Below are 15,190 nucleotides of genomic sequence, written 5' to 3' on the forward strand. Positions count from 1 at the left end.
ATTTACTGATGAGGAAACAGACACAGGAAGTAAAAGTCCCTTCCCAATGTTACATATCTAGCGAATGGTGAAGCCTGTATTTGAAGGAAATTGGGCACCAGAGACTTCTCTGGAGCTCAGCTGGTGAAGAGGGGAGACCAGAACCCTGGGCTGGCATGAGGGATCTGGACTCAACTCCTGCAGGGACCAAGATCTGTCCAGTGCCATCTGGGTGACTGGGGTTCAGCCCATGGAGAGTATCTGGGTTCATTCTTTCATGGCGGAGTAGAAAACTCACAGGCTTAAATTGTACTCACGTTAGGTCCGGACCTCAGTTCATCTGTAAAACGAGGAGATAATACCTACCTTACAGAGTTGTGAGAATTAAATACAATGACCTTTAAAAGGTAGTAGTGATATCCTGCAGATGGGTCCCCAAAAAAAAAAAAAAAAAAAAGGTAGTAGTGAGAGGGATCATGTATGGACTTCCCCCAGCCCATGGCCTGGAACATCATACACACTTGCATGGGCGTTCTGGCTGTCATCATAGAGAAGGAAATTGAGGCACAGTGAAATGTGACCTGGCCAGAATTTACAGTGACCCAGAGAAAAAGCCAAGATCCAAACTCCGGTGTCCAAGTCCACAACTCTACCCATCATGCCAGGCCGCTTTGTCCTTCCAGTATCTCTGGTTTTGAGCCTGTGAACAGGGGGAAAGTCCCTAGTTTGGTCACAGACTGAGTCCTAGGCAATGACTGAGCGCAGAGTGTGGCCCCAGTCTGGGTTCTGGCTCCTCTTTGGTCATCAGGGCGACTCTCTGAGAAGATACAGCTAATTCAGTGTTGCCTTTGCCCTCTGGTCCTCTTGTGCTCTCTGATGGAAGTCAGACTGCCACGTGGATGCCCGTAACTGTTGCAGAATCCCATGGTAGAAGAGCTACTCATGTTCTGAGAAAAAGAGCCCAATTCCCCCTCACCTTTGCTTGGTGGCATCACTTAATAGGGTGGACCCATGTAATTTTCAGTTTGAAACCTAGCTCTGCCACTCTTAGGCTGTGGGACCCTTGGGCAAATCATTTCATGTCTCTGAGCCCCTAGAAAAAGAGTCTAGCCATTCCCATATAGGAAATCCCAGGTGGGGAATGCTTCCCTGAGAAAATGGGGCCTGGACTGAGATTTAAGAGTGGAATTTGAGGGACAGAGAGAAGAGTGAGCATCCAGAACCTTCCAGGTGGGCTGAGGAAGCAGCTGGGCCAAGGGTTGAAGCAGAAGGGCCGTAGGCTCATGAAAGGAACAGAAAAGCGTCCAATGTGGCTGGTGCAAGCTTGTGGATGACGTAAAGAATTTTTTGGAACGATTTTGTTTGATTTGAGGGTGGGCATAGTATCTTATATGGGATAAGATTTGCATTTCTAAAAAGCTCGTTGGCAGCATTGTGGACTAAGGGTGCATGGGGGTAAGAAGGACGCTGGGCGACTAGTTCTGGAGCCAATGCAGTGGTCCCGGGGAGGGGGTTAGAGGTTGGACTACCGTGGTGGCAGAAGAGGTGACAAGAGGAAGATGAAGATGATACATATTTAGTATATAAAACTTGGTTTGGGCCAGGCAAGGTGGCTCATGCCTATAATCCTAGCACTTTGGGAGGCCAAGGCCAGAGGATTGCTTGAGGCCAGGAGTTGGAGACCAGCCTGAACAAGAGCAAGACCCCCGTCTCTACAATAAAATAGAAAAATTAGCTGGGCATTATGGCACACACCTGTAGTCCCAGCTATTCAGATGGCTGAGGCAGGAGGATCGCTTGAGCCACGGAGTTTGAGGTGCAGGGAGCTATGATTGTTCCATTGCACTCTAGCCTGAGTGACAGAGCAAGACCTGTCTCTAAAAAAAAACATAAGGAATAGAGGGCAGTTGGAAAGGCTTTGGGACTTTGGTCAACCCTACCATACTGCAAAGGCTTCCGTCTGCTGGGCAGAAGGTGACCGCCACCATCCCCCAACTCCACACATACGCTCTCCGCCAAGCTCCAGATTTTAACAGCCTAGCAGCCGCCTGGACATTACCCCCAAGCGTCTTCTGAGGGTTGGGGGTGTGTGACGTCTACACTCTCCCTCTCCCCTGTTTCCGACCTGTCAGTGGAAAAACGGAAACTGCGCGCTAAGCGGGGCGCCGCCCAAAATAGCATCTGGTGCCTGTCGGTCAGCGCTTTGTCCAAGCGTCCATGAGTTAGTGACACGGCCGGCGGCCCTGCCAGGAAATGCCACCCCTCCTCCACCCGCCCCAAACTGGGGCCTCAGTCGGGCAGGAAACCCAGGGCCGGCGGGGTGGGGATGGCAAGGAGGAGGGGAGGCTGTAGCGCAAGCGCAAGGGGCGGGGAGAAGAGCCAGCATGGCTTGGGGCCACTGAGGCTGTCGTCCCCTGCACCCACAGCATCACCAAAGGCAGGGTTCTGTCTAAACCCCAAAGGGAGGCTTTAAAAATTTTTCAAGTGTTTCGGCCTGCCCTGTGCTATTCTGAGCTTTCTACTCTGAGCGTGTTCTCTGGACGAGGGATGCCATGTGTGCACTCTGAAGGGCAGCCGGGTTTATTTTCAACAAATTTATATTGCAGTTTCTATGTGCCAGGTACTGTTCTAGACAATTCATAAATATTAATTCAGTTAAGACTTACAGCTCAGTGAGGTAGGACTATTCCATTTTGTAGGCAGCACAGAGAGGTTGAGCAACTTGCAGAGAACACCTGGCTGGGAAGTGGCAGAAGCATGAGGCCAGGGTGCTGCCACAGCAGCAGACCAAGTGCAGTAGCTGGGCAGACCTGAGCTCCTGTCCCTGCTCCCCGACTTACCAGTTCAGCTGTGTGATTCTAGGCAAGTTACTTGATCTGAGTTTCACTTTCCTCATCTTAGAAGTGAGGTGATAGTTGTCCATACAGCATACTGTTTGTATGAGGATTATCTTTAATGATAAAATCTTCAATTTGAGGAGATGTAATTATTTCTCCCTTCCACTTCCAAATGACTATTCTCTCCATTTTTGCCTCTGTTTCTTGCCCTGGAAGGACCCTTGCCCCATCAGTAAGCAGGCCTCAAGAATACCGAGCCCAGAGTCCTCTCTGTGCTTCCAACCCCGGCACTGCCATTGGAGTTCTCAGGGATGCAAGGGACTCCAATTCAGTCATTCTCAAAGTGGACAGTCAGTGTCACCTGAGAGTCTGTTAGGAACACACATTCTTAGGTCCCACACCAGGCCTACTATTAATAAATCAGAAACTCTGAGGGTAAGGCCCAGCAATCCATTTTCTAGGTGATTCCTGATGCATATGAAAAATTTGAGAACCACAGCTCTAGTTTACAACCCCCATCTGTAGCAAAGGCTGAAGTAAAACAATTGAGTGTATTAAGAAAGCATTGTGCTTTCTAATGTTTCAAAGCCATTTCCTTTTCTCTAACTCATGCTTCTTCCAAAAGCATGCAGAAACCAAAGCTACTTTCATGTGGTTTAAATCTTTTGCGACCTTAAAGAAGATAAACAGATATAGGTAGGCACGGTGGCTCATGCCTGTAATCCTAGCACTTTGGAAGGCCAAGGCAGGAGGATTGCTTGAGGTCAAGAGTTCAAGACCAGCCTGAGCAAGAGTAAGACCTTGTCTCTACAAAAAATAGAAAAATTAGCCAGGCATGGTGAAGCACATCTGTAGTCCCAGCTACTTGGGAGGCTGACCCAGGAGGATCGCTTGAGCCTAGGAGTTTGAAGTTATAGTGAATTATGATGATGCCGCTGCACTCTAGCCCAGGAGAGAGCAAGACTCTGGGTTAGAGAAATGCAAATTAAAACCTAAATGAGGCCGGGTGTGGTAGCTCACCCCTATAATCCTAGTATTCTAGGAAGCCGAGCACTCTGGGAGGCCGAGGCAGGTGGATCACTCAAGGTCAGGAGTTTGAAACCAACCTGAGCAAGAGTAAGACCCATCTCTACTAAAAAAAATAGAAAGAAATCAATTGGCCAATTAAAAATATATAGAAAAAAATAGCCAGGCATGGTGGTGCATGCCTGTAGTCCTAGCTGTTTGGGAGGCTGAGGCAGGTGGATCGCTTGAGCCCAGGAATGTGAGGTAGCTGTGAGCTAGGCTGATGCCACAGCACTCTAGCCAGGGCAACAGAGTGAGACTCCCGTCTCAAAAAAAAAAAAAAAAACCTAAACAAGATACCATGACAAATCCACTAAAATGATTAAAATTTAAAGACCTGACAATACCAAGTCTTTGTGGGGATGTGGATCAACTAGAATTCTCCTACATTGTTGAAGGGAATGCAAAAATTACTCAACCACTTTGGAGAACTCTTTGGCAGTTCCTTATAAATTTGCAGTTTATAAACATACTTCCTGAGAGAATTGAAAATTATATATCCACAAGAACACTTGTACATAAATATTCATAGCAGCTTTATTTATAATAGCAAAAAACTACAAACAATTCAAATGTCCATCAACAGGTGAATGGATAAACAAATTGTATTACATTCATGCAATAGAATACTACTCAACAATAAAAAAGAAATGAATTACTCATACATTCAAGAATATTAAAAAAATTTCAAAAACATTATGCTCAGTGAGAGAGGCCAGACACAAAACAGTATATCGTGTATAGTTCCATTTATATGAGACTCTAGAATAGGCAAAGCTAATTTATAATTGCAGAGTTCAGATCAGGGGTGATGGTAGAAGTGACATGACACATGACACAAGAGGCTGGGTAGAGGAGATCTTCTATATCTTGATTGTGGTGGTGGTTATATGAGTATAAGCATTTGTCAAAACTCAGTGAACTGTACACTAAAATAGGTACATGTTAAAGCATGTAAATCTTGCCTCAATAAAGTTGACTACAAACATTCTTTGTGGCACTCTTTCAATCCTACCTCCTCCAGGAAACCTTCTCTGATCAATCCTGCCCTACCTGCACTCCTGTCACCTCTTGTCCTGATTAGCACATTCTGGAACCCTCCATGACAGTGTAACTCACGCTGCTCAGGGCCGGGCACACGACGCATAAGGAAAGATCTGGGGATTGAATTGATGGTGTTTGGAAAAGTGTCAGACACATCTGCCAGGAAGTAGGGTCAGTTCTTCCTCTGACCCTCACTTTCCCTATATGTAATAGAGATGGGGTGGGATAAACACAAGATCTTTCTCCCTTTTATCTCTTGTCATCTCTTTCACTCTGCCATCTCTATCTCAAGCACACTCTCTCTTCCTCTCTCTCTTTCTTTCTCCTTCTCTCTCTGAGTCTGCTTTTCTTTCCTGACTCTGACCATGTCTCTGTCTCTGTCTTTAATCCATCTGTCATCTTTGCCTCCTTCCTCTTGTTTGGTCCCTGCTCAGGTTCTCGATGAGAACTCCAGCTGGGCACAGAAACAAGGTGTCCCGATTCTGTTGTCACATTCCTCATAGGTTGGAGCTGTTAGAGGGTTATAAGCTGGTCTGTCAGCTATATGGGATGGGGGAGAAGGGACAATAAAGAGTGGGGTGGAAAGAGAAGGAGGAAGTTTTGAAAGGCACCATTCAGGAGCTGCACGGGCTCAGTAAAATGGAGGCAGGGAATTAGGCCTATTGGACCCTGTCAGAAGCTCTGAGTCAGGAGGAAAAGCTGTGGCACGAGACCTCTCCTCCACCCAGCCCAGACCCCACCCCACAGGACAGAGCCTAATTAATAGCTAATTAAGAGCACATGTTTGATTGGCAGGCCATCCTGGGCTAGAGTTCCGCCTTCACTACTTAGTAGCTGATGATGCTGAGAAAGTCACGTTGCTTCTCTGTGCCTCCGGCTCCTCAGCTCTAAAATAGGGGTAAAAATAACACGATTCACAGAGTTGTTGGAAAGATTACAAGACATATATAAAGGGCTTAGAACAGTGCCTAGCCACATTTAATAAAGAAGGTGTTATTTCTTATTATGACCTTCTCCTCCACACCAGGCTCTGTAATCAGGCCTAGGGATACTAACATGAAGGAGACAGAGACAGACGCAAAGAATTACAGTGCAGCTTAATACAAGCTCTACTGGAGAAGGGTGTACAAAGTGCTTTGGGAACCCAGCAGAGGCGGGGTGTGTGTCTGTGTGTGTCTGTGTGTATGCTGTGGTTATCCTGGCTGGGAAGGACCAGAAAGAACTTTATAAAAGTGGAGCACCTGCTTTGGACTGTGAATAACAGGGGCAGATAGCAGGAAAGGGCAGCAGCCAGTGCAAAGGCCCAGTGGTGGGAAGTGGAGGGCACACCTGAGGACAGTGAGATGCTCAGTGAGATTGTGGCTCAAGTTATACAAAGGGGCTTTGGGGAGATGAGAATGTTAGGCCAGGAGTATGCAAAACACACATTTACCCAGCTTCACTCACTCATTCATTTCATTCCACATTTATTAAGTACCTAGTGTGTGCCAGACAATATCCTAGGTGCCTGGATGACAGAGATGAATAAGACACACTACCCTTTCTTGGATAGCATGCCCTGCAGGAGGTTAAGAAATTCGGGTTCTTTCCCAACTCTGTTACTAAAAGCTGCTGGGGAGGGCCATCAATCACCCCCTCTGGAACTCAGGATCCTAATCGCTACAATGGGCATAGCCCCCGCTTCTTTGTTTACTTTAAACAAATACCTGTCAGGCCAGGCACGGTGCCTCACCCTGTAATCCTAGCACTCTGGGAGGCCAAGGCAGGAGGATCGCTAAAGGTCAGGAGTTCATAACCAGCCTGAGCAAGAGTGAGACTCCGTCTCTACTAAAAATAGAAATTACTTGGACAGCTAAAAATATATAGAAAAAATTAGCCGGGCATGGTGGCGCATGCCTGTAGTTCCAGCTACTCAGGAGGCTGAGGCCAGAGGATCGCTTGAGCCCAGGAGTTTGAGGTTGCTGTGAGCTAGGCTGACACAGGGCACTCACTCTAGGCCTGGCAACAAAGTAAGACTCTGTCTCAAAGAAAAACAAACAAACAAAACACCTGTTGAGCAGTAGTGCGGGCCTGCGATGGCTGCTGGGGGATCTGAGAGAACTTAAGAGCCCATCTGAGCTGCCCTCAGGGAACCGGGGCATGTGTCTACTACAGGCTTGGGAAAATGGAAAGGAATTGAATGAAATCATGTGCATAAGCTCAGGCCTTTGGCAGCACATGGGTGGGCATTTTGCTTCTCCCAGGTTTCCCCACTATTATCTTGCTTTCCCCAGGCCCTTGGGGAATTGGGCCCTACTTCACTGGGTGGCAGGAGGACGGGGGAGGGTGAACACCAAGTGAACTTCCTCCAGCCAGCGGGAGCCAAGGGGTTTGGCTGCCCTGAGACTCCTGGCAGAGCAGAAGTGCTTTCCTCCAGTTCTTTGTCCTTTGTGCCTTAGACATCCCCCTAATATGGTGCCAACCACACTTATCTGGGTGTCTGTGTACCCCACAGACCCTCAAAGACAAGGACCATGTCTATGGTTTGTCTATATCTGGGCATATCGCAGAGGAAGAATTAGGAGCACTGCAAATGTATGCTGAAAAATTAAGAGAGACAGCCAGAAAAGAAATTGAGGTAGAGGGAAACCACCCATCAGGAACCTGGGCCATGAACTTGGAGGAAGCACAACTGGCTAGCCCTCCTGGTCCTAGAAACCAGCCCCAGAGAAATGGGAAAGTGCATCCTGTGTGGCCCTCATGAGGAGATAAATGGTTCCACGATTACATAAGCTGTGAGTCTCAGCCCCTTCCTGGGGTGGCCCAGGAAATGCAGGCCTTGATGGGGGTGGGGGCTGAGTAGACTGACTCTGTCCCTATCTCCACAGATAGTCCTTGTTCTGGGTGGAGAAGGGAGGGCAAGCAGGGGGCTTGGAGAGTCACGGTGAGGGCTCTCCAGGGTGGTTTTGGAGGTTTGGAGCAAGTCGCACATCAGGAGTGACCTAGCTCTGTATGGTGCATGAATCTGCTCCCTTCCAACCCAAGTCTAAGACCTGGTATCACCTCATTAAGGTGGGAACATGAGTTTTAGGGAATTGAGCACATGCTTACTTTAACTCTGTGCTCCCAAGGGAGAAGGAGAAAAAGAAGGAAGAGAGGATTTGGGCTCTGAAGCCAAACAGACTTGAGTTCAAATCCTGACTTCACCACTTACTTCACCTCTGTGACTTTGGGCCCATTACTTAACACATGGATCTCCATTTCCTCATAGGGCTAACTCCAACCTGATGCTCAGGTTAAGAACGTGGGTTCCTGGCCAGGCGCGGTGGCTCATGCCTGTAATCCTAGCACTCTGGGAGGCTGAGGCAGGTGGATTGCTCAAGGTCAGGAGTTCGAAACCAGCCTGAGCAAGAGTGAGACCCCCGTCTCTACTATAAATAGAAATTAATTGGCCAACTTATATAGAAAAAATTAGCCGAGCATGGTGGCACATGCCTGTAGTCCCAGCTACTCGGGAGGCTGAGGCAGTAGGATTGCTTGAGCCCAGGAGTTTGAGGTTGCTGTGAGCTAGGCTGATGCCGCGGCACTCACTCTAGCCTGGGCAACACAGTGAGACTCTGTCTCAAAAAAAAAAAAAAAAAAAAAAAGAACATGGGTTCCAGAGCCAGATTACCGGGATTTGAATCCTCCTATTGGCTGTGGGAACTTGAGGCAAGTTACCTAATCTCTCTGTTCCTATTTTCTACTCTATAAAATAGGGAATTACACTATCTACCTCATACAGTTGTGAGAAATAAGTTAACAAATGTAACAGACTTGGAACATAGCAGGCACGTTCAGTAAAGGTTAACTATTATAATTGCTTCACCAAGTTGTTATGATTCGATGAGGGGACATATGTATTAGTGCTTTCCCTATGATCCCATTTATCTACGAGGTAGCTAGCCAACAGTAGTGGTCCTGCAGCAGGAAGTTTCTGGTCTTCAAAAAGATCTCATCTTCCCTCAATCTCATCCTCATTTCACCGTTCTGACCCAGGACTTTGTCACTTGAAGGTCTTTTCATCTGCATTTGTCCCAATTCTCTGTGAGTGCATCTGGGTGCTGCATGTGAATCTGCATGTTTGCTTCTGTTTACCTGGAAGGGCTACTGTGAGCTCTAAATGTGATACTGAGTAGGACTCTGATGTTAAGATGGATACGGATTCTGCACATATGTCCGTGCACACATGAATACATATCTACAATGGCAGGGCCTAACAGTGCCTTCTCTTTGCTATGGACCTGAGTCTAGTTCAAGGCCCCTGACGTGGCGGGACATTCAGCAGATCTTTTCCATGTGGCTCTTAGTGGACAAGGGGATCACCCTTGGTCCTTGCCCTTGAGAAGCTCCCAGCCGCCCGTACACATAAACCAACACATAAGCTGGTTGTAATGAATTCTGTAAGAGAACAAGGAAATTACCAGAGAAAGGCCTAAGGAAGTCAAAGAAGGAAAGTATCACTTGCACATGAGGATTCCAGGAAGATTTCCTGCAGGATGAGGAGGGGATGTGGAGAGGTAGCATTTAAGCTGGGCTTTAAAGGGTACACAGGGCTTTGAACCTGTGGAGAGTTTAATAACAAAGGGAGCAATGTGAGCAAAGGTAAGAAGGCTGGAAGGTATGTTTGTGTGTGCATACTGCCTTTTTTCCCCTGGGAATAAAGAGGCCCTGGGTTTGATTGCTCCATAGCTAACTTTTTGACTCAAATGCCATGGCATATGATAGTATGGTCTGGGAGGCTAGAGTCCGGGGTTCCAGTCCCCAGCTCTGTGCTTACTACACTGTGTGAACTTGATCAAGTCCCATCTCTTCTTTGGGCCCCAGTGTCCACCTGTGTATAAGGACCAAGTGATTTCTGAGGGCCCGGCAGCTCTGACATCCTTGGATACATGATGTCATCTTTGCCACTGTTTTTAATTAGCCCCTCCCCCTCCTTGCAGCCCCAGGACCTCCCGTGAATAGGCAGGACACAGAGCTCTCCTCAAATCCATCCTTTTCCTGGAGTTCAGCCTCCCACCAGGAAGTGGGAAAAGCAGGATTTCCTCTGAGGATGTTCTCTGCGACCCAGACAGTTCCGGTTTGGGGTGCAGAGAGAAAGAGATAGGAAGCATCACCCAGGCTTCCTCCTAAAGCGCCTTTCTGTGGTTTTTATGTTTTTCTTTCACAGACCTGAGCTACTTAAAAACAGGGAATGCGTAATTCGGAACTGGAGTCATATTGGTACCCCTTCAAACAGGTATTATTCAACATTTTCATGGGGAAAACTGTATTCCCTTTTTCCTTTTAAATTGTGAAATATATTAAACATTATAAAAAGTAGGCAAATCTTTTCCTGACCTCTGCCTGTGGAAATCCTTCGAAATCTTTCAAGGCCCATCTTCAACACTGTCTTGCAGGAAGCCTTTCCTTCCTCTGGACTTTCAAACCACTGCTCACACCCGATTTCAGCATCATCATTTCACACAATCAGAGCATGTCAGAGACATTTGGGAATAACCCCTTCACCTCAAAAATTGGGAAAATTAAAAAAATTAAAAATTGCCCATTGTCACAGAGTTTGGGACAGAGTGACCACAGAAACCCAATTGTTGCTGACTCCTAATTTAGTGTTTTTTCTACTTGTGTATTTTCTCTTTGCTATCTTTGGTTCCCTGCCCCAAACCCTCTCCTCTAATGCTATCCATATTCATAGCTCCATGCTTCCACACAAGTTGTTCCATCAGAAATATGCCTTTTCTAAAGATGCCTAAAAGATGTCTATCATAGCAACTGATTTGCCAAATAACATCCCATAGTAAAACACTCTTCTTAGAGAACTTTCTAGAGTAGGCTTCAGTATGGTCCTTCTTGGCACATATTTAGTAGAAAGAGATATGTTTTTTTGAATCACTATGCAGTCTAAATTCAGTGTCTCCAAAACTGAATATCTTATCCTTAATTAGATGTGGCCTTCAATTGGGTGTGATAAAACAAAATCAAATTAGGTTTTGCCTAAAAAGCCTCAGGCTGTTTTTATTGTTCAAATAGCTTCTTGTTTGTTACAGACATTGCAGGGTTCTCAGTGATAAAAGTAATTGATGAGATTATCAGTTAATTCATTAACACTGTTTTTTTAATAGTGTCAATATAAATTGTAACCACACTCACTTTGGGGTGAAATACTGAGGGCTAAAGTTAAACTGAACACACTGAAAAGTGACATCAACAATTCCATTACTTAAATTTACTTCAGTAAAATGTGTAAGTAGATTTTTATGCTATTTATTAAAATAACTAAGCCTCAAAAGATGCTCCTGGAAACACAGGGAAAGACATCACCATTGCCATTCAAGTCTTAATTTTAACTTCAGAGAGCAAATGATGTTGGGAAGGATGCACTAAATAGTCATGGCTCCAGTGGGGAACAGTAGTGAGCCGCCATATTACTACACTTGCACTTGCTAACTATAAATTGTTTTAACAGGTTATTGTCTCAGAAAACCATAGCTGGTTTGGAAATGGATCTTGAGTACCTGAGATTACAGGCATGAGCCACTGTGCCTGGCCAATGTCAGGTACTTGGTTTTGATAATTTACTATGATTACCATAAGATGTTATCATCAGGGGACACAGGTAGAAGAGTATACTTGAGCTCTCTGTATTATTTTGGTAACTTTTGGGGAATCTGAAAGTTTTTTAAAAAGTGGGGAAGAACAAACCATAGCAGAGAACAAAGGAAAACAGTCAATCTAGCCATTTTTATTAAGTTCTATTAAAAATATTAAGACACTTGAAAAATAAAGGTTATAAAACACACTCTCAGTGATTTTCTTATTCTGTGATAGCTAGTGCTACATACTGAAGATATTACATTAATATTAACCCACCACACTGCAAAACTTGTATTTCCAGAATAAATATGCATCTTAAGAGGAAATATACTTCTTATATAAAACATCTTAAGTCATTAAAAAAAAATAACTTTCTCCTTAAACTCAAGGAGGGTTGATTTTGCTAATTTAGTCAGGGTCATGATAACTTCGTGTTCTTTTAGTGATACAGGATAGATGCAGAGATGTAACATGCTAGGAAAATGGACTTCTTAAAATGTACAGTATAAAACAGCAGTACAGATTCAGATTTGGGTAGTATATGTTTTCCTAAATTTGTTGAAATAACTGATCTCAAGGTTTGTTTTTCCTAAAATTTTCAGTGATGCTGAATAGCTCCATTTGAACGAGAACTTAATCCTCCCACTAGCCAGCCATCTTTATAGATAATCAAGTCACTTGGTTCAGCTCTTTGCAATCAGCTGCTACCAAGAAAGAGACTGACTCTTGGAATGATTAGGAATCCCCAAATCACCAAAAGGCTCTGGTTTCCCTAAGTATCTTCAGGAGACACCCTGTCTTTATATTGGAAGGACAGGGACTTAAAGGTTTAAAATAATTTTGGCAACTGTCTGAGACGCTTTATATCTAAAAAGGTGCCTACTGAATTCATGCTATTCATTTGCTTTAAAGTTTCAGAAGGTTGCAAATTTTCAGGAAAAACTGGAATGTCCCTTTTATTTTCCTTCTCAGGATGTTGAGTAAACTCTGCTTTCCCAGTTCGGAGGTTCATTACAGGACTTGGCTTACGGCTTTTTAATAAGAAAGCTGGGTTTTCATTCAATGGCTGTGTTGCTTTTGGCTGCACAATTTCATTTGTAATATTTCTCAATACTGGCATATCTGTGTGGACGCCCATGGATTCACAGTTGTAACAATTAATTATTTCACAGGCATTCCCAGAAGGCTCTTTCTGATGACCAAGTTGTTCAGGTGTGGATGTAAGGTTTTCATTCAGTAAATGTTCATTCTTGCTATCTGCGTTGTTGGAAGGCTCCTCTTCATCTTCACTATTGTCACTGCTTTGTATGAGTCCATATCTCTTCATATATGTTTTGGTCGCAAATGACATGTTGTTGGGTGAAATTAAACTAAGCCCCATTGTGCTTCTGTCTGTATTAATATGTAGAAGGCTAAAAGATGAGTCACAGTTGTTTTGGTTTGATCGAGTGAGAGACAACTGTGACAGCTGATGCTCATTTAAATATTTCAGAGCTATAGCATTTGCTTCCATGCTCAAATCCACACCATTGGGGCTTAAGCCACTCATGCCAACATTAGCATATGACATGTAGTTTAATCCAGAAATCACTGCTTCTGGGCTGATGCATGCCAACACACTAAAAGACACAAAGTAGTAAACCATTATTTACCTTATTTTGAGTACTAAATAGTGTCATTCTAAATGTGTTCCATTCTATAAAATAACAAAAGGTCTTCAGCTTTAAATTCATGGTACTTTTCATCTGAGTACTCAGATATAAGCCTTAATGATCCAGATACACACTCAAGGGAAAAATATAACAACCTAGAAGGTAATCCATGATTCCCAGATTTAAAGTGGAATACAAATTCATTTTCCTAAATCTATACATCATTCAGTTTTAAAAATCAAATACAAGGCCCCAAATGGAAGAGTCATTCAATATCACTGTGAGTCACTTGATTTACATCTATTAACCCCAAACACAGGGAGAGATCAGCTAACGTTCAAAGTAAAGTAAAACATATAAATAAAACTAAACACAAGCTTTGGTAAATAGCTCAGAAAATTAAATTGTTCATAGTTGAAGAGATTCCATTTATAATGAACAAAAAACATCAACCAGTCTCTGGATATGGGCTTGTACACAAACTTTTTTCATTAGATATAATCTTCAGTTCACTTTGGTTAGTGTTATCTCAACTGACTTGCCTTTTTCTTTATATCACATATATAATCATAACAGTTGCTATTCTTACTGAGGCCTTATGTGTGCCAGCACTCTGCTACATGTTTAACATGTGTTATTCACATATATTCCTCACAGTAACCTTTCTCAGGGTTAAAATATTTTTTAACCCTATTCTCCACTTCAACTCATTATATTCCCCCTGCCCTACTTTTGTTTTCTCCTCAGCACTTACTGCTATCTATATATTTAACACACATTTATGGTCTACCTCCCTCACAAAAGCCAATGAGGGCAGAGATTTTTATCTGTTTTTTCCCTCACTGCAGTATCCTCGGTGCCTAGAACATAGTAGGCACTCAGCAAATATTTGCTGAATGAAGAAACAATTAGGAACTATTATTATCTTTATTTTCAGTTGAGAAAATTGAGTAGAGACGTGAACTAATTTCTTAAAGTTTAACAGCTAATAAGTGGTAAGCCAAGACTGAAACCTGCATCTGTATTATTCTCTGGGGCTCTGTAACCACTGTTTCACTGTACTGTTATTCAGCAACTTGTGTTTTGCTATCAGACTCCTTTCTGCATTTGTTGTGGTAAACATTATATTCTAGTCAAAGAATATGCTATGGCTTTCTACATCATACCATGAAGAAACCCAGCTGTTTTTATGTGCCAGCCACTGCTTGCATCCATAGCCCCACAAAATCCAAATAACTATCAGGTGTTTTCATTGTCATAGCACCTAAAATTTGGAAGAAGCTATTTGAAACCATTAGTATTTCCTGAAACCAGTGATGTCATCCCCAATCAATGGAACAACAGTGTGCTCAATAATGCTGATCTTTATAACTACCTTGGAATTCTCCCCTAACCTTCTTGGTACTTAATGCTTTGGAGACTGTTTTAATAAAATGAAAGAGATACTACCAAGTTATCTAGATATTATTCTTTTATTCATGGTGATAATAAGATAATAATACCTTCTATTTTTTTTTTTTTAGACAGTCTTACTCTGTTGCCTGGACTAGAGTGCCGTGGCGTCAGCCTAGCTCACAGCAACCTCAAACTCCTGGGCTCAAGCAATCCTTCTGCCTCAGCCTCCCAAATAGCTGGACTACAGGAACGCGCCACCATGCCCAGCTAATTTTTTCTATATATTTTTAGCTGGCCAATTAATTCCTTTCTATTTTTTTAGTCAAAAAGACGGTATCTCGCTCTTGTTCAGGCTGGTTTCGAACTTCTGACCTTGAGTGATCCTCTTGCCTCAGCCTCCTAGAGTGGATTAGAGGCGTGAGCCACTGTGCCTGGCCATACCTTCTTAATATATAGTCCTTTTCTACTTTGCCTGTTTTTATATGTATGAGTTAAGGTCATCTTTGATGGAGAGAAATCTGGACAGACATGACCAACTGGACACACTCCTAGAAAATATGTTTTTGCTTTTTATTTTATTTAAAAATTTTTTTTACAGATAGGGTC

The 15,190-nt window shown here is 43.8% G+C and overlaps 1 protein-coding gene across 2 annotated transcripts in view; it reads right to left on the reverse strand.

Moving 5' to 3' along the window:
* Window positions 1–10,919: 10,919 nt before the first annotated feature.
* Window positions 10,920–15,190, reverse strand: part of STIL (STIL centriolar assembly protein) — a 50,442-nt gene continuing 46,171 nt past the window's right edge. The window contains exon 18 of one of the 2 annotated variants that reach the window (XM_012776119.3): window positions 10,920–13,156. In XM_012776119.3, the coding sequence (XP_012631573.2) occupies window positions 12,367–13,156 (790 nt within the window). In that variant the 3' untranslated portion in view covers window positions 10,920–12,366. The remainder of the gene's footprint in view (window positions 13,157–15,190) is intronic. The other variant, XM_020289559.2, reaches the window with a different exon arrangement.

Source organism: Microcebus murinus, chromosome 2, assembly GCF_040939455.1.
Source record: "Microcebus murinus isolate Inina chromosome 2, M.murinus_Inina_mat1.0, whole genome shotgun sequence".
NCBI lineage: Eukaryota > Metazoa > Chordata > Mammalia > Primates > Cheirogaleidae > Microcebus > Microcebus murinus.